Source organism: Nelusetta ayraudi, unplaced genomic scaffold, assembly GCF_046127955.1.
Source record: "Nelusetta ayraudi isolate G7.1 ecotype Tasmania unplaced genomic scaffold, CSIRO-AGI_Nayr_v1 ptg000004l, whole genome shotgun sequence".
Classification (NCBI taxonomy): domain Eukaryota; kingdom Metazoa; phylum Chordata; class Actinopteri; order Tetraodontiformes; family Monacanthidae; genus Nelusetta; species Nelusetta ayraudi.
This window is the reverse complement of record NW_027466054.1, coordinates 5,213,275-5,232,236: the sequence shown is the minus strand read 5'-3', so window position 1 is coordinate 5,232,236 and position 18,962 is coordinate 5,213,275. Positions and strand designations below refer to the sequence as shown.

Here is an 18,962-nt window from a genome sequence, read left to right as displayed (position 1 = left end):
TCTGAACTGATGCATGGGTGCAGAGGTGGAGAACAGTGTTACAAAGCGGGATATTAGGTGCCCGGAGTCGGAGGAAGCAGCAGGAGATCATGGGAAGGGCAACTTATTGGCATGGTTTCAAAATTTGGGAATGCACCTTTAACATAATGGCAGATTTGAAAGTATCTAAAGAAGTGGGAATTCAACATGTTAAATTTAGTTTTCAGCTGGCCGAATGATGCAAAGTGTCCGTCGATGTGAAGGCCTTTGAGGGTCACAAGTCTCCAGTCTGCGAACACCCTATTCGTCCGAGATGGTAGAAATGAATGGTTATGGCATATAGGAGTGTGTATGGATACATCTGGCAGCTTGTTGACACTTCTTATCTGATCAGGATTCTGAGAGAGTTTCTCAGAACAAGATTGTTACCAATTAGTTCCTGAGGGGATTCTGTCTTAGAGAAAAGTACAATGGGAGGAACCGTTGTAAGCATCTGCATCATGTTTTCCCCTCCTCTGACTCATCTCTTGATCAGTCCTTTGACACTTTGGAAGATTTTACCTTTTTCAGAGACCAACATGCAAATTGTTCAGCCTTTTCTCCCATCCTGACCCTGTATGGCCTTTGCTTCCTACTCCTCCTCTCTCATAGACTTATTTTGTAACATTAGCACACACACACATCTCATAAACACTCATGAGTATTGTGACACTTGCAGTCACACATTCACACATTCTTTCGCCTGTATTCGCTGTGACGTCCGTGCCCAGAGGAGGCATGATCTCACTTCTTCCTTCGATACACTTCTCTTATTTTCCATTACAAGTTTAAGCATTCATCTTTCACACATTAATATAAAACATTTGATTCTTTTCGTCATGATCAAATCCTAATTGATTTCTCCTCCTCAATCTTCAACACTTGCTATGTGTTGCTTGAAATCATTCTGTGAGTATAGCTCAACACTTTTACATGATGTTAAAACAGAACTCTGATCTATTTAGAGTTTACTTTTTATTGAGACATCTCTCAGCTCACTTGCCACATGAACAAAACATGGCATATAACTCAGAGGGAACACCCCATCAGAGCATAACACACTCACACACACTCTGACTCAACAACAACACATAACTCCCCAACACAGTTCGCCCCACAATCCTTTGCGGCTCCAGGGGAGCGTCCAGCTTCCCTTGGCCGCCACAATATGTAATAAATTAAGCAATTCTAATAGACTAAACGAGGTGTGTCATCAAAGTGAATTAATGGACATGACATAGAAATTACATGTTTTAAACATAATGCAGCAACTAAAATCACATATTAAAAAAAACATAAACCTGTACTGCAAAACAAGAATAAAAAATTGAAACAGATGTCATAAACTGCTTCTTGATATATATATATATATATATATATATATATATATATATATATATATATATATAAAAACTGTAAAACAAACAAACAAAATTCTGGCCATGTATTGTAAAAGTTATTTTCCATAGGGTACAGTTTTATTAGGGGGGCTCCAGGGGGGAGGTGGGCTCTCTCGAAGTATTTCTTGTATTCGCTTATCTTCTTGTTGTCTCTTTTGTTGCAGGTCCTTCTGTGCCTGGAGGGAAAGGGGGGTGGGGGATTCGTTTTATTAAGACAGATATTCCCTCAAGACAGATCACACCTTAAAATGAAAAAGATGAGTGACTCTACTTACCAGCCACTGTTCGTACATCTCCACAGAGGTTTTGTCCTTCTCCTCTTTGATGTATCTTTCCTCCTCCTCTTTGTTTTGTACAGCTGTACGTTCCATTACAGCTTTTTCACGGATTACGTCTTTCTTCTTTTCACACCTTCATCATTTTGAAGAGGCAAAAATGTAATCACCATAGAGACATGTTTTAATTACTTGCTTTACCTAATTGACGACACTAACGTTTATTTGTAATATAGTTTCAGGAAAAAGGAAAGTTGCTCAGCAAGAGGTTTTGGCTGCCATCCAGTGGTTGACCATTAGCAAAACAATATTTTTTCAACCTGATCAGCAGCGACAGCACACAAAAGAAAATAACACTTAATGCAAAAATTCGACCATTAACTCTGGTTATATCTACAAAGTAGAAGGCAGTAAACTAAATAAAAATGTTATGTTTAAATACATGGGCCCCCTTGATCACTTCATTTATGCTCACCAGTTAGAAAAGGCATATTTGCAGTCTCTCCTCCTTTCTTCCTCCTCTTCTTCCTTTTTTACCTTGAGTTTATTCGCCTTTTTATTTTGCTTTCTGAACTTTTCTTTCAGCAAGTTATCATGCTCTTCTTTCCATTTTTCATACAACTGCAATTTTGAAGGTAAAACTGTTCACTGTAAATCATCCAAAATAAATATTTGCATCTTTTAAAGGCATGCAAAGAGAACCATCACAATACCTGTTTGGCAGATTGCTTTTTTTCTTCTCTCTCTTCAAGTTCCCTTTGCTCTTTCCGGCTCCTGTCCAACCTTTCCTTTGCTTTCAACCTGAGGAGCTCTGCTTTCTTTTCTTTCCAAGCCTCATAAGAAGCAACAGCATCAACCTTTTTAGCGTCCTCTGCCTGTTAATAGTGAACAGTGGAGAATTTTCATTTCAGTTTTTATAAAATGAAAATTAAACACATTTTTTGAATTATTTTATTAACAAATTGTGACCTTTTTCTTTTTGTCTCTTAGCAATTCCTCTTTCCTACGCTTTTGCATGCTTTCTTTTGACTTTTCATTTTTCTTTTGGAGCCAGTCCTATAAGGAGAACAGGTTAGATGTACATGTAGCTGTTAGTAGATCAAGTACTGTATGTTGATGAAGCAAAGCTGTGAAACAATCTACAGGCACAGATTTCATTGATGTTAAATGGCACAAGTGCTCCAAGAGGACGCTGACCTGATAAATGGCAGCTCTGACTGAATCTGGTCCCTGGGACTGAGAGTCCTTCAGAAGGACTTTACGGTCCAGAACTTTGAGAGATCCCAAATACTTTGATTCTACTTTCTTGGTGCTCGAACTTGACGATCTTCGAGAGCTCCTTGAATGAGAACTTGAAGCCCTGTATTGAACAGATGTCATGTTAAGTCGCCATTAAGTCAGAAGTTATTAGCTTATGCAGCTTATACGGAAATGCCAAATATTAGCTTATTAAGGATTTATTTTTTGTCAACAAACCTGAGGCTTAGGTTTTTATGAACAGTAGTGGGAATAAATCAACAATGTTTTAAATCTAGGTTGAGAAACCTCAATATCTCAATAATAGGTTACAAAAAAATCTTATTAGATACTGCAGTAATGTTTGCCAACCTGGTGCTGGGTAATTTTTCAGGGACATGTGGGAGTTGATGCGAGTGTTCTGTTGAATCCTGCTCTTCAAATGATGTGGAGTATTTGCTGTCCTGCTCTTTACTGTCATCAGAAATAGTTCTGTCTATCAAAAACATTGAGGAAATTAGTTGAATATGCAACTCAATAAAATTCAAATATAAACTACTTCAGTCTTTACCTCCAGATGAAGAATCAATGGTGGACTTGGTGAGGAGCGTGTGCTCGCTCTTGCCTGAAGAGTCTTTGCTGAGGCTGCGTGAAACTGAACCATCTCCCTCCATATGCTTTACAATGACACAAGACAATCACGAGGCCCAATTACAAATATATATAGCAATATTCACTTCACAAGTCAATATTAAAATAGCCCACACATGAATTCCAGGTGGCATTGTGACACTGTGTGTATGAGATTCTTACAGTGGCATCGCTGAATGTGTCAGAGGAAAGCGGAATGGATACAGAAGAGGTCTGAGCCTGGCTCAGATCCAAGGATTCTGCATCATCATTTGTCTTCTCTGTAGCCTGGAGGCTCATTGCTAGAGTCCTCTGCCTCGGCTTGGGTTTGGGTGGCTCCTTAGCAGCACCACTGTCTGAATAACGACAGCTGGTAAATAATACGAGAGATACTCTTTGTGATTTGCGTTTTGGAAAGCAAGAACAGACCTGCTGAGGACAGGTGATTCCGGTCCAATGCTGGCAACTGTGGAGTCAGACTGCCTTGCTCCACAGCAAAGCTGACCTTTTCCTCAGGATACGAAGGCTCCACCACGCTGTTAGCAGATGCTAAAGACTCATCAGGTGGAGCATCCTCTGATGACTGGAAAGAAAATGACTTCCTTTGCTTTTCTCCTGCAGTTCTAGCATCTATAAACTCTCCATCACCATTATCTTCACTGGCATTTAGTGAATACAGTGCGTTGAGTGAATTATTGTCAGTGCTTTGACCACCACATGGGTCAGGCTCACTTTCATGTAAGTCTGATGCTGTGGTGTCCTCTGAGGGAAAGCTGACTCTTTGGGTTTTCAAAAAGGAAACCCTCTTCGTCCTGCCACGCTTGCTTTCATCGTCTGAAATATCAAAGTCGTTGATTTTGGCTTTGTTCCTTCCAGCCTTTGATGCAGCGGCTTTTTTTCCCCTGGACTTGAGCAGTTCATTCAGAAAATCTGTGAAAGATACATTTGAAGTTGACATCAACTCAGAAAGGCTAATCCTTAGAAACCTCATGAGGCATTTTAAAGGGGATAATAACTTTCCATCTGGCTGAACTGAGCTGAGTATTGAGGAGGAGTAAGACAGGCGTGGCTGACTAACTGGCTGAGCACGAACACAGCTTCACTCTTCCCACTGAATTCTAATGCGCTCCACATAGGTCATCGTCTGGGAAAATGAAAGTGACGCACCACCACCCTTTAGAAACGTTACTCCCTGAAATGTCTTCAGTTGAATTTAAATGTCTTGTCCAAGTTCACCCTGGATGTTAGTCACACATGATGCACACATTCAGTTATGCTTTGATACGAAAAATCAGGAAACACAAACCAGGGGGAAAACACAATGTGTTCGACTGACAACACCAATCGATGACAGAAAGTAAACAAAAGAGCAAGCCCTTAAGGATGTGAGGAAAATATTATGATGTTCAATTAGCACAAATTTAATCCCTAGACAGATGCTGGATTTAAAACATGAATGAGCAAAGGGGCAACAGCATAACTATAGGAGTATATAAAATGCAGTTTAACGAGATTTGGGACTTTCAAAAGAAATTGTTGAATGAGAGAACCAAACCCTGTTTAGATCTACACAAATTATGTCATTGGTAAAAAAAAATAAAAATAAAACTGTGACAGTAGGGACTGAAAAACAAACGGACAGTCTTTGGATGGAAATGCATTATGGGACCATTTGTTCAAGGGACGTATCAAGATGTTTCAATAAACTGGACAGTCCAAAGCTTTCCAGCATGAAATGTACATGTGCCCAAGAAAATAGGCAAAACCAATCTGAAGTCCATAAATATTAGAAGGGAAAGTCGGACCAGGAGGTTTTTCTGCCACAATGGTATAAGAACAAACTCGGATACTGCGGTCAAGGAACATATATACTGAATGGGAAAGACCAGATTTTCTTTGAGGGTCTTACTAAGTTGCCAAAATGTTTTAGAAATTCCGAAGACGTTGTGATGCAAGTATAATACTATGGATAAATGAGCAAGTGTGGCATCTTTTGTACAGTCTTGACTGGCACTTGTTGGTCATGTAATGTATCTGTTGGGTTTTTGTTCCTTTGTACACCGGACTATCGATGAGTTCTATATTAAAACAAAATCAAAACTAAAAGAAAATGACCAATATCTATGACAAATATAAATATTAATTTTCTTGCTGAATATTTTAATTCTTCCTCGTCTTACCATCCTCATCGTCGTTGAAGTCATCGGAGTATGAGTAACGGTCTTTTTCGGCTTTGCTCGCCCTCGCAGATACAGCAGCCTGAAGTTCATCCTAAAGACATCAATCCAGGTATGAAATAATAGACAACGGCATATTTGATGAGCAGAATAAGCTGAAGTAACGCGAATCCACTTTCATGCTCTCATCGGAAGGCATCGACAGAAAAGGTTTTACCTGGAAAGTTGTCCTTTTCGAGGTCTTTGGGCTGTTTGTGTAAGCCAAAGTCCCAAATTCCTGACTTATCATCTTGAAAACTATAAATAGTTTCCTCTCACAGCAATCGCTGAAATTAGCATGCTAGCAGGCAGTTTGCAACAAGTAGCTAGCCCGAGCTAATAATGGTGAGATTTTGAGATGAGGAAGCCCTTCGTGGTTACGTTGCGTTTGTTAGATTGATCGACTCCTTTGATGTAGAGAGTACCTATTATGAAAAATCTTACGCAGCTTTTATAGACTAACAGAGTTGTTGACCGTTACCATAGGAAACGCGGACGCTTCCGTTTAATAACTGCGCATGCTCAGAAGGCAACAAAAACAAAGATTTAATCCAGGGTTTTCTAAATGAATAACTAATATAAAATTAGTCAAAACCAATAAATAAAAAAAAACATAGGGAATTTGTAAAAGCCTCTGCAAACCACTATTCCAGGTCAAATGGAACATGTTTGATTTGCAAAGCTAGAGGGTGTTTAATTCAATTGTATAATAAGTACGACAGTAACATAAAAATGTGTCAAGCGTTCATTGTACAGTGAAAAAAGTTATGCAGGCAGTTAGAATTGATTCTTTTTTATTTATATTACAGGGAAAGTGCATAGTTAAAGCCCTTTTTTTTTCTCTTCAAAATAACAGTAAACCACCGTCTAAATTCCAATAGCCTGTTTGTTCCTTTAAAATCATGGCTTCACCCTCAATTATACACAGTAAACTGGTTTCAATCCTCCCTTCAGGTAAACCCAGAGAGCCAGTATAAACCAAATCTGAGATGATGATACGATGACACGTATATAAAAAAGCTGGCTAATGAAATATAGTATATGATTGGCTGTGGTGACCCCAGGCAAAAAAAGAAAAGAAGAGCCATCTTAAAAGCATTATTCTTTCATTAAAAGCAACTGTAATCGGTGATGGGATGGCGATGGAGCAATGAGCCGTCCAACATTACATAACAGGAACTCACATAAAATTTCTGATCATTAATTAAATACATATTCACCCTTGCTCTCTGAAATTCAATGAATCCTGTGACAGAAAAAACATTATTGCTCAGGCCTTTTCCCATCACAATCAAGCAAACACCTTTGTCTTCCCAAACACATCATAGGGAAAATACCAACAAAATAGGAAAGACGATTATAAGACAAATGTCATAATGAAATATTTTAACTACTTTTGAATCTGTATCCATTTATATTTCCACCTGACCATACAAAACTGTGACAGTACACAAAGTTTCAATTACGCCCAACATATTTTTTCCCTATCCCCATTCCTTATCATTGTTTGTACCTAAAATTAGTGAAAAGCGAAAATTTAGTTTAGGTAATTACATTGGAAACAGAGATAGGGAAGGAGAGAGCGCGAGGGAGAGGTTTTAATTGTCTACATAATTACACCATTTTTCTTCACAGGATTTGCAGGTTTCATATTGCAAGTAAAGATCAGGCGGAGAACTTATTTCTAACCAGACCTTTAGGAAAGGCCCATCTGATCTCAATTTTTGTATCATGGGTCCCACTTAATATAAGACCATTATCTAATGTGGCATCAGGGTTTCACCAAACACTGACAGATCCAAATTCTGAGCTATCATACTGTATGTATGTGATGGCATAATACAGACACCTCCTCTTTAGTGAATGATTTGTTCATGTTTTTAAAGTGCTCATGGACCAAAAAAATAATAAAACTACAAAACTTGTTTTTTGGTCACCTGAGAAATATATACATAGAAACAATATGTCATGAATGTAAAAAAAAAAAAAATGTTTTAATGTACTTTAGCCAATATGATCTTTTTTGGCTGAACATAAGAACATAAAGGAATGTTTAAGAGGCGGGTTACCCAGAGAACATCCCTGCCTTCATTATCTAAAGCCACTAAAACCTTCTGGCATCCACTGTGTTCTTCCTCAAATCACACAATGCTTTTGTTTATTTCAAGTTTCTGAGCAAGTTTCTTCAGTCTGGATCTGAGTCCAGTGATGACACAGATCAGAACAGAATAGTGCTTATTGCATTTAAATAAACATCCAAATGAAATCTGATACTATTTTCTGATATCAATGCCCTCTGTATTTATTTCTAAAATAATAACTAATGTTGAAAAATAATTGTGGAAACAGAATATTATCTTTATTTTATGCAAAAAATACTATTTTTATGGTCTTATAAAATCAATCACAGTTCCAACCCAAAACACCAGAGACCCTTTTCATAGCAGCGACTGTGACATCAACAACTCAGTTAAAACATGCTTAACTAATTATAATAATTCAGCTTTCATTCCATTTGACTTAAACACATTCAAGGTACTGCTACGGCTCCCTTACTTGAAAGCCTCTGCTACACTAAATGGAACAAACAGGGATTATTAACACTAACCACAACAGTTTTCTGCTACTCAATGTTAAATGGCTGCTGTGAAAAGAGTCTATGAAAGTGAAAAAAAATATATAGATGAAAGAAGGTTTACAGAGGGATGGCACCATCATGGTCATCATCACAGGAACAAGATAATTGTGCCTTTCCAGTCAAAGGAGACTAGCTTTGGTCGACTTTCTTCGCTACTAGTCAACAGGTGGCGCTGGAGGCTCTCTTCTATCATTCTGCAGAACGAGAAAAAAATCTGGTTAAAACAATTGAATGCACAGTTTCAATATCAAGATGACACTGTGTAACTACTGTAACTGACACCTGGTCTTTTCCTCTCATGAAAGGAAAAAACATGAGACTGTGTACAAAACGCTAGGGCATATGTGACAGAACAAAAGCAAAGCAAACAAGGATCATCTAAATTAAGAAAAACTCAACTGCAGGTATTTCTGTGGTTCAGCTGTAAGAAAAACAAACAAAATGAGTGTTTTACTGTCTGGTAATACAGGACAGAGATCATTTTATGTACGCGTGTCACTACAGTGGTGAAGGTGAAGGTGAAATGCATGCTGGGTGAAATTCTTTTTTTGATTGCTTTATAACAGTCGTGGTCATATCAATTGTATGTTAGTTGTTGCTACGCAACGGAGGGTATGTGTCTTGACTATGCACAGTCAAATAAAGTCCAAGGCACACAGTAAGCTGAGCACCATCTCAGCAAAGACTTTCTTGATGTGTCAAATATTTTTAGGAGGGTGATGTTTACTGACATTATGGGACCCAAGTGTTTTGTCAGTGGGACGGGAACCCCTGAGACCAGAGGGGCGAAGCAGAAAGAGGAGCAGAGCGAGCGCCACCCAACCCATCACGACCATGGGGAGCGTCAGGTCATCCCCTCCGCCAGCTTGTCCGCTGGGACCCGGCACTGAAAAACGAGACACAATCCGACGGCGTCATCAATGACACAAAGTAGTGCAACAACTCTTCATTATGACACACTGATATTTCTTTTTTTCTTGAAAAAAAAATAAAAATAAATAGGACATACATTCCTGGGGGCAGTCAGTGTCTGTGCAATAGGACTGAGATTGCCTGAGCTGAAAGGGAAATCCCAGAAGGAACAACGTTAAGATTAAAGAGATTTTATTCAGCATTTTCACACGCACAGGCAATGATGAGTCCCAAAGAACTCTGATAGCGTGAACTCTTTGGATCAGATATATCAAAAAAGAAGAAATAAGGAGAAAAAAAAGCTGTGTTCACAGAAAACATGATGAATATAATGGAAAAGCAACTACTGCAACGTCAATAGAATGCTATCTGTTAAACAAAACAACAAAAAAGTGTTTGAAATAAAAAGAAATTGCATCTTTGCATTTCCTCTTTATAAAAAGGAGGCTATGGGATTATTGTATTGTCAATGTAACAAGTTATCCCATAATTATCCCTCCTGATGTAAAGTAGCCGTGTGGCAGACAAAGTGCTGTTATAGAAATGTGCTTAGCCTGCAAAAAGTCTGCCTGCGGATCATTATTTAAATAATTGACTAAATAATAATTATCAACATTCATTCTTTCTTCAAGTCAAAGACTATTTGATTAACCAGAATTTACACCACAAATATCTTCTAGATGGTAGAGCAAGGGATCTGTTCACAAAACAGATTTGAAAAAACAAAACAAAACCCAGAGAGCACACGTTCAAATACATGAGATGCAAAGCAGGAAGCCGATCCCTGCCTTCTTTCTGTAATATCCCAATCAGTCCTCAACACGACGACTGCGGAGCTCACTTAATTATTTGGCCAACACCCTCTCCAAAAATCTCTTAGCCACAGGTAGCTTGCAGGTTACAACTAAAAGCAAAGACAGCCAATGAGGTCGCACTGGGTAACAGCATTAAATAAATGAAAAGGTGAATGAAGGAACAATTTTATCCTTCCCACCGAATCTGGGAATATTGGAAGAACAGTGCAGATATGAGTCGTTCAGCGGAGCAGGGCTGACTGCTAGTCAAGACAAACAACAAGCAGGAACCAGGATGTTGTGGCTCATGACTGCACACTCTCTCTTTTCATTTTCTTTGAAAGAAACACACCAGACTCTACATACTTGAAGCTTGTCCTTACTGATAGCCTTCCTCGCACTGCATGTGCACAAAAACAACTTCTGCTTAGGATTTTTTTTTTTTAAATGTCGAAATTTTAAGAAAAAGCTGGGTTTATTTTACTCACCAGGTTGAGAAGGCGTCTCATGGCATATTCATGGGTACAGACACACTCACACGGGTCAAAGCCTCCCTCTGCCATTTTGAGCTGCCCTGTTAGACCTTGGAGAGGCACAAAAGAAACAAGGCTGAATGCTCCTGGACACTTTGTGGGACAAACAGAACACTGCCTGTTGTCACAGCTCCTTTAGCGTTTCACAGGTACAAACAGAGCAGGGGGAGGAGACAAATCAAGTTGAGTCAGCAAACTCCGTGGACGCACTCTAATGGTTAAGACGGCCGCTGCATTTGTAGTCGAGATGCATCAGTGCAAAAACATTTTTATGGGGACTAATGCTGGTGTTCAGGTGTGTTTGTCAACTTTTGGACTTTAAAATGGTAATGCAAATTCGTTTTAAAAAACAAAAAAAACAAAATGGTGGACATGTATCAGGAGTTAATTATGAGAGATCACATTATTTCAAATATTTAATTTGAAATTAGAACACACCATGTCAAATTTCAGCATCATAATGTGCTGGTTCTGGATTTCTATTATGTGCAAAATCCTGACTGTCATCAAGGCAAATGACAGTGACTCTTATTCTGAAGTCCCTTCTTAATGACCAGTTTATAAATAACAGCAAATGGGAGGAGACAAAGACAGATTGAGTGAGACCAAGTGAAGTAAAGGAGCACAGAGGGCTGTTTTGGGCAGGCAAGATTTAAACTGAAACAACATTGATAATCCATTTTCATACCCATAGCCTTGTCATAGGAATTGAAAACTGATTTCAAGACAATGTAATTAAAATTATCTTCCTTTCTCGCAATACTTAAAAAAACAATTAAAAGAAAATTAGGAAACTAATCAATATGAAAGTAAAAACCAGGAAGCTGCCACTCTTGATGATAGAAAAACAATATGGTAGACGGAAGCAGCAATCAGTAGCTGACTTTCTTTGTATAAGGACAGGTCACAAGTTTTATCCAACATACCCCAATGTGACCTGATTAGATTGAAATAACATTAGCAATTGTATAGTACCCAAACCTTTCCTGGATCATGTCTGTATTGTGCATCTAAATGACCCTTCTGACAGATGCCACTATCACACAAGAACTGCAATAACATTGGAGGCGTTGGTTTGTGCTGCTGCTGTCAATTAAAATCAAGTGTTCACCCTGTCACAGGTGCACTTTCCTATCATTATCAAGGCCACACTCATTTTTTAGGATCCTAACAGCAGCACTCAGCAGCTCACAGACCCAACAAGACCTACAGTTTTGGAGAAAACAGTTTGCAAGCACTTACAATCTGGAATAATTAACGCGAGAATATTGTTATAATACGTTGTACGATTTTTGTTTCGAAAAATGGAGCGAACAAATATGTCACTTGAAAAAAAAAATTAAACACAATATAAGACTACATTGGCTTGGAAGCTAATGTCTCCATTTGGCGTCTGTCGATTTTGGTATTGTACTCGAAACCTTTGCTATGTTGCTCCATAGAACCGCTTCTAAACGATGTGTAACGGGCTCGTGTCGCATATTTCAAATGTATGCCACTAAACATAAAAACAAAAAACAAAAAACGAAACGAGACGAGACGAAAAGCATCACGTCAGTTCACCTGCTCTGACCCTAAACAGCCACCAATTATGTTAATAGCAAATTGAACACGGGCTTGTTGATGAGCGAGTCAACCAACCGCGCTAGAACTAACGGATTACACCCTTTTCTCAATCATGGATAGATGTGAATAAGGTTAGACAGGTGTGAGTGTACACAGTGTCGATGGAGGGCCTTACCTGAGCTTTAACACTGCAAATCGTGTTTCTGCTCTTCATGCCCCTGCTCGCACCGCTTTGAGCCGCAGCTGCTGCTGCTGTTTGTATCGCTACTCCAGTCAGTCTGACATGACAGCCTCCCTTCCGTCTGTTTGCTTTGACACACGTGAGCCAAGCCGAGCAGCTGACATCCGGGAACTCGGCAGGATTCGCTTCTGAGACACGCCATTGGTCTGAATGATCGGTGGGCGGACCTTTCGACCAGGAGTCGCTATAGTAAACAAACTATTGAGCTGTTAATTTATATGCAGAAGCGGCTGGAAAGGTATGGGAATGTCCTTTCTAGCCACTAAAAAATATGTACTACTACAGCCGAATATCCGTCAGCGAATATATTGAGAATATTTTTAGTGACGGACCTTAATTTAATTCAACACTGTTCGTCTTTAAATCTGTTGGAAGTTACTAAAAAAAAAATAATAATTAAAGACTTTCCTATTGTGTTGCGTATAAAATTATTGATTTGACATCAATATCTGTCACTTGACTCAAAAAGCCCACAAATAAAACACAACCGGTTTTCGATTTCTTGTTAATATTTATTTGACATTATGCAAAAAAAAAATGTTGGCAAGGAAAATGCCACTTCCATTTGATTATAAACATGTGTGTCGTGTGAATGCTTCCTTTTCTGCTATTCCCAATATTGCATCACACAAGAATGCACATTTTTACTAAATACAGGATCGAATCATATTAACATGAATAATCTGGAGTTATAAGCCAATTATTTACCATTGTAGTTTTCCGTTGATAAAGAACAGTGAACCCTGTATTGCATAATTGACACGATTAAAGTCACAACGACACTTCTAAGTGCATTCATCATGAAATAAAAGCACTCGTGACCAAACCGTCCGGTTGTCAGACGTATTGAACGCACGCTGATAGAGAGACGCCCGGTCGTGTCGTGTGTCGGATGCCGTGAATGAAAGTTCCAGTTTGTACTCCATGTAAATGGTCTTTGGGTGTTTATTCTGGACGGAGCAGCTCCGAGCTGTGGCTGGCTGCCTGCCTGCCGACGGTGACAGTAGCCAGCCTTTGCAAGCAGGTAGAGACGGGTGAAAGTGAAAGGAGATCTTCCAAGTCCCGACTCACTTCCTTACAACATCCACGGAGGCACCGGGCAGGCAGAGAGAGGCTCCGGGTGTTCTTGGGGAAGCAGCATCCGAGCAGACGCAGCCATGGCCAACATCGCGGTCCAGCGGATCAAGCGGGAGTTCAAAGAAGTTCTCAAAAGTGAAGAGGTGTGGTAACGTCGCTGCTTCTTTCGCCACCCCCATACTCAAACCCGAAATGTGTTCTTGTTGTTTGCTACTCAAGATGTCAGATCTCCACAGACAGTATGTTAGAGCCCCCCCCAAAATTACCTCCGCTAACGTCAGAGCTCGGTCCCGTCGTGTTGTTGTAGGTCAGGCCTTAAACAGATTGACAACTTTAGCTTTAGCCTGGTATCAATGCTGGGTCGAACCTCTCCTGGCTGTGCCAGGTGGACGCGTTCAGGAAACACCGGGGACTTAGCGCTGTCCAATAATTAGGCCCCGTGCTAACGCCAATACCGCACACCTTTTGGGTGACTTGCTTGCTTGAATAAATCTTTAATGTATGAGTTATAGTGCTGAAGTCATATTCGACACTTGGGTTTTTATTCATACCTACGTAAAATACGTAGTGACAGCGTGGGTTAGCCGGGTTTAGCTCGTAACTGGTGACGTTGTGTGGACACCCCGAGTTAGCATTAGCCTATGGTATCAGGCTAAAATGTAAACGTTTTTTTTTTTTTTTTTTTAAATTACACGATTTTGCGTCTGTATGAAACAGTTTTTTGTTTTGTTTTTAAAAAGGGAAAGTTGTTCTAGAAGAACATTTATGCATCACACCGCCAACCAAATTTTGTCATTGTCGGTTTGTGGGCAACTTTTGCTCTCTTAGCAAGCTAGACGCGTTTGCTAGCATGTTTTTGGAAGTTGAAGCTCAGTGTGAAAAACAATGCAAACCGACTCAACGTTTAACTGAAAGAAGAAGTTGTTTTCCCCAGTAAATCCCCCGTGTCTTCCACCAGTCTGCGTGCAAGTAGCCAAACAAGGGTGGTTTCATATTTCACATCCCAAGAAACGTAAAGTAAAGTATGCTTCTCATCAGGTTCTTTCCTTTCATTGTCGTCCACAGACGAGTAAAAACCAGATTAAAGTGGAGATGGTGGGCGACAACTTCACTGAGCTGAGGGGGGAGATAGCAGGTCCCCCAGACACACCATACGAAGGTATCCCCACTCACCTTCACCATGCTGACCTGGCACACGACTGAATGCCTGATGATTTGTCACTGTCAACCTTTTACTTCCTGTCTGTAGGTGGCAGATTTCACCTTGAAATTAAAATCCCAGAAACGTACCCTTTCAACCCGCCAAAGGTACGTATCCCAGGTGGCTCTGGTTTCTGTGCCTGTCTTGACCGAGTTAATTTGCTTGTCTTAGCAGTACCAGGACTTATTGATGGCATAATTGGTCGGACCTTCGTCTGATTATTATTATTTTGTTTTTGTCTGCTACTCTTTTGCACATTTTTTCAGTTGTGCAAGAATATTTGTTCTAATATTTTCAAGATAGGAAATCTTTGCTTCACCTGAAAATGTAGTTGCACATTAAAAAAATGTGAGCCTTATCTCATTTTTAAAATTACATTAAAAGCCCTGATGGCATCTGACACTGTTCTTTCTCAGGTGCGTTTCATCACAAAGATCTGGCATCCCAACATCAGCTCAGTGACAGGAGCAATATGTCTGGACATTTTGAAAGACCAGTGGTGAGTGGTGACCTGCTGTACTCTGCTGCTCTGTGTTCTCCAGGAGAGGAGAGTAAAAAAACTTCTAATGTGTCACTCAGGGCAGCTGCTATGACCCTCCGGACGGTACTATTGTCACTACAGGCTCTACTTGCTGCCGCAGAGCCAGACGACCCACAGGATGCGGTAGTAGCAAATCAGGTAAGACAGATGTGCACATAATGGCATTTTAATCGGGATGGTGTTTAATCCAATTTCATGCAACCACACCTACTGACTCTGGTGTCTTTTTCCCAGTTAACAGCTTTAAAAGGTAATGAGTGTAATTAAAAAAAAAGCGTTCTAAACTAGAGCGTAAAAAGAGATAAAAGTATGGCATAAAATTAAAAATAGAAATTAAAAAATAAAATAAGATCTGATGCTTGCTGAATATGTATACACACACACACACACACACACACACACACACACACACACACACACGTGAAAATAAGTGAAAATCTAAGCAGTCGCTAAAGTGAAAGAAAAGCCATTGCATGAATGTCATCAGGGAAAGGCTCCAGCAACGCCATGACCTTGAGTGCTGTTGATAGAAAATAAATGGATGGATTTTGTCTCTGTCTTGCTTAACTTATTCTTCAGTGACATTATAACTACCCCCCCCCCCCCTTCTGCATCCTCAGTATAAACAAGACCAAGAAATGTTCAAACAGACTGCAAGGCTGTGGTCTCACATCTACGCGGGTGCTCCGGTTCCCAGTGCAGACTACACACGCAAGATAGATAAACTGTGCGCCATGGGCTTCGATAAGGTCAGAATCAAAATTTATACTATACAGAAATTATGGTCAGATTTAGTCATTAATAATATTAAGTGCTACAGACTCGGGAAAAATACAAGATGAATAAAAAATTGTGAAAATAGTCATTGGCAACTGACTCACTAGTGTTCTTTTTAAATTGTTTAGCCAAATCTTAAAATGTGTTCTGTTGTTTATGGCGGATGCCCTGTCCTCTTGTCCTCTCACTGCCACACAGAATGCAGTAATATCAGCGCTGTCCTCTAAATCCTGGGACGTGGAAACGGCGACAGAGCTGCTGCTCAGCAACTGAAGCGTGACCGTGTGTGAGGACCTCCTTCAGCATGACATCAGCTCCTCGGTGGCCCCATCCCTGCCCCACCCCCTACCCCACTACACCACCACCACCTGTCTGAGCCTGCCTCCCTAGTTTCTTTTCATTGCCACAAAGTTGACAGCGCCACTGCCTGTCTGACCCTGTGTGCCCAGTCCTCTCTGCCACCACCTGGATTCTCAGCCACCCGTTTTGTTTTCCATTGGCTTTAGTCGAGGGCCACCGCCTGGTGTGTCACCCCAGGTGTGAAAAAGAAACACAAAGCCGGCACACTCTTCTCACAGCACCATTTACTCCCTTCTGTGCCCTAATTGGACCTCATGGCAGAGTATTTTTCTGTTTTTATCTTTTTGACTGCCTTTTTTTCCAGATGCACCTGATGACTAGTATTTTTCAACCCACATTGATGGGTTTCTGAGAGATGCTTCAATCATCTGCGGATGTTTGGATGTGCATGTTTTTTCCCCTCCCCTTACAGAATTTAAAAACAAAACAAAACTTTCAACTATGGTCACACAAGGAAAACATCTGTAAATAGATGTATGTAAATTTGAAAAGGACAAGATCTACTTTTTTCCTACAAATTATTTTAAATATAAATTATGCCTTACAATGGAGGCTTTTATGCTTTGGAAACCCTGTCAGAAAGCCCTCAGATTTCCCACTCGTGTTATTCCTCCGTGTGTCATTTGGGAGGTTCGGCCAACGTCCTGGCTGCAGCGCCAACGTCTCACCCCGTGTCTGTCACTGTCCTTGCATGTTTAAATCCTGCCTATTTTCAGGCTGAACAATGAGGTGATGGGCTGTTTACTCTTCAGAGTTGTGGAGCTTAAAAGACTCTTATCAAATTGCAAGGAGACACGTCTGCTTGCCAAGCCAATGAAGTGCGCCGAACGAGGCGTGTTTTTTTTTCTTCTGGGGAACCAAAGCCTTATGTGTTGATTTGTTGCTGGGAAATGTTCTTCCTTTTGAAAATAACATGGAAGGCAAATCATGTGTCAGGGGGTTTGAGATGCTGTGGTTAATTTTTTTTTTTTTTTTTACTTAATTTTATAGACTCGCTGTTTTCAGTCATAGGTGGAAATGCTCCTCAGAGTTTTAATCCAGCCTTTGGCCAGACGGAAGCATGTTGTTGATTCTGATTTCATTGATGCTTTAAATGCCAGCCAAATATAATCGTCGCTGAAGTTAAGATTTGATAATTATCTCACAATCAGCAAGAGGCTGGAACTCCTGACTTGAGGAAACGGATCTGCAGTGTTTTGAGGCTTTGATTTAAGGTACAGGAGCCGTACCAAACTGCTCAGCCACAGACTCAATCAATCGATCAATCCTGACAATAATATTCAGTACCGGCCATGCCTGGGTATGAGACAGCGCCTCGACTCGGGCCTTCCAGCCAGACCCAAAACTAGGAAGTTCATTTTCAGGGTCAGACTGCACACCATGTATGTTAACTGTAAATAGGTCGAGAAAGAGCCATGTCATTGTCACTAGAGGGCGCCACTGACGGCTAGATCTATTTTTTATGATTAAAAGAAGAGGAAAGGACAAAAAAAGTGCAGCCCCTCCTTGGTGCTCTCACTGTGTACAATATTGCACGATGGCACAGCATTAAAAGGGGGGGCTGTCGCACCTCAGTTTCTCCATCTGGATTGAGACTTTTCCCCCCACTCGGTTTCCTTGGAAGCAGGCCTCAGCAGTATAGCAAAGAGCATGGTTATTTATTGTGACAGTGTCATGTTTGATTAAAAAAAGTGGAAAATCAACGTCTGTCTTAATCCCCCCCTCCCCCCTTTAACCTCCAAGTGGTGACCAAGACAAGTGAACTGCATGTAGACATCTAAAGGCATTTATTTTCTGTGAAAAAAAAATTAAATATGATAATGAAAAAGGCATACTTGAGCTACATCCAAAATAAAACCATGACGAACATAACCTTCAAATTGATAGCCGATACCTAAAAAGTAGCTGCTGCCTAGTAAATGAGCCGATGATAGTACAAAAAATATATATAGTTGCAAACTTGTACAGGATTATACCATTTATGCATTACAAAGTGAAGTATTTAAGGAGGGAGGACGGGTCAGACCCAACCTGGTTCACTGAGCCAGTGTGCGTGTGTGTATGTGTGTGTGTGTGAGGAGACCGCAACCAGTTTTGAAATACAGTAACCAGAAATGACCCTCAGCACTCTAGAAATATACCAAAAGGCCTTCAAAAAAACATGACAGTGAAGGAACTGTTTTCCTTTTTAAGGCCTGATGATGCTACAACTAGGCTAAATACTTCCAAACATACCAAACTCTAGAAAATGTTATAGCTGGTTCATCTGTTGAAATGTACAAATCTTTTGCTGCAACTCAAACCAAATGATTTCTTCTTTAAAAATTAAACTGCGGTGATTCCGATGCCTATTTACATCATTTCAAAGGGAAAAAAAAAAGGTGAGCGAACTTTCAAAAGAAAAATCATGATCAAGGAGGAAGAGGAGGACACATACCGCTGAGTTTTTTTTCCCCAAGGAATTTAATAAGCAACAATCATACCAGGTTAAAACGTTTGTAAAATGTCCATCCTGTTTTTTTTTTTTCTTAAAAATGGCTCCACAAA

At 40.1% G+C, this 18,962-nt stretch overlaps 3 protein-coding genes and 1 long non-coding RNA gene across 4 annotated transcripts; 2 read left to right on the top strand and 2 right to left on the bottom strand.

Annotated features, from left to right (window-relative positions):
• Positions 1–1,403: 1,403 nt before the first annotated feature.
• On the bottom strand, positions 1,404–6,280 carry map9 (microtubule-associated protein 9). The gene is made up of 12 exons (XM_076030265.1): positions 5,954–6,280; positions 5,740–5,830; positions 3,989–4,489; positions 3,743–3,915; positions 3,501–3,606; positions 3,302–3,425; positions 2,891–3,053; positions 2,663–2,749; positions 2,407–2,568; positions 2,169–2,314; positions 1,694–1,829; positions 1,404–1,594 (listed from the first exon to the last, which is right to left on the bottom strand). The coding sequence occupies exons 1-12, from the start codon at positions 6,023–6,025 to the stop codon at positions 1,475–1,477; spliced, it is 1,881 nt and encodes a 626-aa protein (XP_075886380.1). The 5' UTR covers positions 6,026–6,280; the 3' UTR covers positions 1,404–1,474.
• Positions 3,915–4,203, top strand: LOC142890935 (uncharacterized). The gene is made up of 2 exons (XR_012927154.1): positions 3,915–4,045; positions 4,085–4,203. It is a non-coding gene; the product is annotated as an uncharacterized LOC142890935 (long non-coding RNA).
• A 1,473-nt stretch (positions 6,281–7,753) lies between the features above and the next one.
• Positions 7,754–12,533, bottom strand: smim14 (small integral membrane protein 14). Its single transcript, XM_076030596.1, has 5 exons — positions 12,394–12,533; positions 10,608–10,702; positions 9,423–9,471; positions 9,145–9,299; positions 7,754–8,607 (listed from the first exon to the last, which is right to left on the bottom strand). The coding sequence occupies exons 2-5, from the start codon at positions 10,680–10,682 to the stop codon at positions 8,569–8,571; spliced, it is 318 nt and encodes a 105-aa protein (XP_075886711.1). The 5' UTR covers positions 10,683–10,702; positions 12,394–12,533; the 3' UTR covers positions 7,754–8,568.
• A 23-nt stretch (positions 12,534–12,556) lies between these two features.
• Positions 12,557–18,116, top strand: ube2kb (ubiquitin-conjugating enzyme E2Kb (UBC1 homolog, yeast)). Its single transcript, XM_076030563.1, has 8 exons — positions 12,557–12,697; positions 13,423–13,679; positions 14,602–14,695; positions 14,786–14,844; positions 15,154–15,236; positions 15,317–15,416; positions 15,899–16,027; positions 16,254–18,116. Exons 2-8 carry the CDS (start codon positions 13,617–13,619, stop codon positions 16,326–16,328), a joined length of 603 nt encoding a protein of 200 aa, XP_075886678.1. The 5' UTR covers positions 12,557–12,697; positions 13,423–13,616; the 3' UTR covers positions 16,329–18,116.
• Positions 18,117–18,962: the final 846 nt, after the last annotated feature.

Coding starts and splice junctions, on each gene's coding strand:
- map9 (XM_076030265.1), bottom strand. CDS start 6,025: ATGATAAGTCAGGAATTTGGGACTTTGGCTTACACAAACAGCCCAAAG. Junction 3,426..3,500: donor CATTGATTCTTCATCTGGAG/GTAAAGACTGAA, acceptor TGTTTTTGATAG/ACAGAACTATTTCTGATGAC. Junction 2,315..2,406: donor AAAAGCAATCTGCCAAACAG/GTATTGTGATGG, acceptor TCAAAATTGCAG/TTGTATGAAAAATGGAAAGA.
- smim14 (XM_076030596.1), bottom strand. CDS start 10,682: ATGGCAGAGGGAGGCTTTGACCCGTGTGAGTGTGTCTGTACCCATGAA. Junction 9,300..9,422: donor CACTGACTGCCCCCAGGAAT/GTATGTCCTATT, acceptor CTCGTTTTTCAG/TGCCGGGTCCCAGCGGACAA. Junction 8,608..9,144: donor AAACACTTGGGTCCCATAAT/GTCAGTAAACAT, acceptor CTCGTTCTGCAG/AATGATAGAAGAGAGCCTCC.
- ube2kb (XM_076030563.1), top strand. CDS start 13,617: ATGGCCAACATCGCGGTCCAGCGGATCAAGCGGGAGTTCAAAGAAGTT. Junction 14,845..15,153: donor ACCCTTTCAACCCGCCAAAG/GTACGTATCCCA, acceptor GTTCTTTCTCAG/GTGCGTTTCATCACAAAGAT. Junction 16,028..16,253: donor GCGCCATGGGCTTCGATAAG/GTCAGAATCAAA, acceptor ACTGCCACACAG/AATGCAGTAATATCAGCGCT.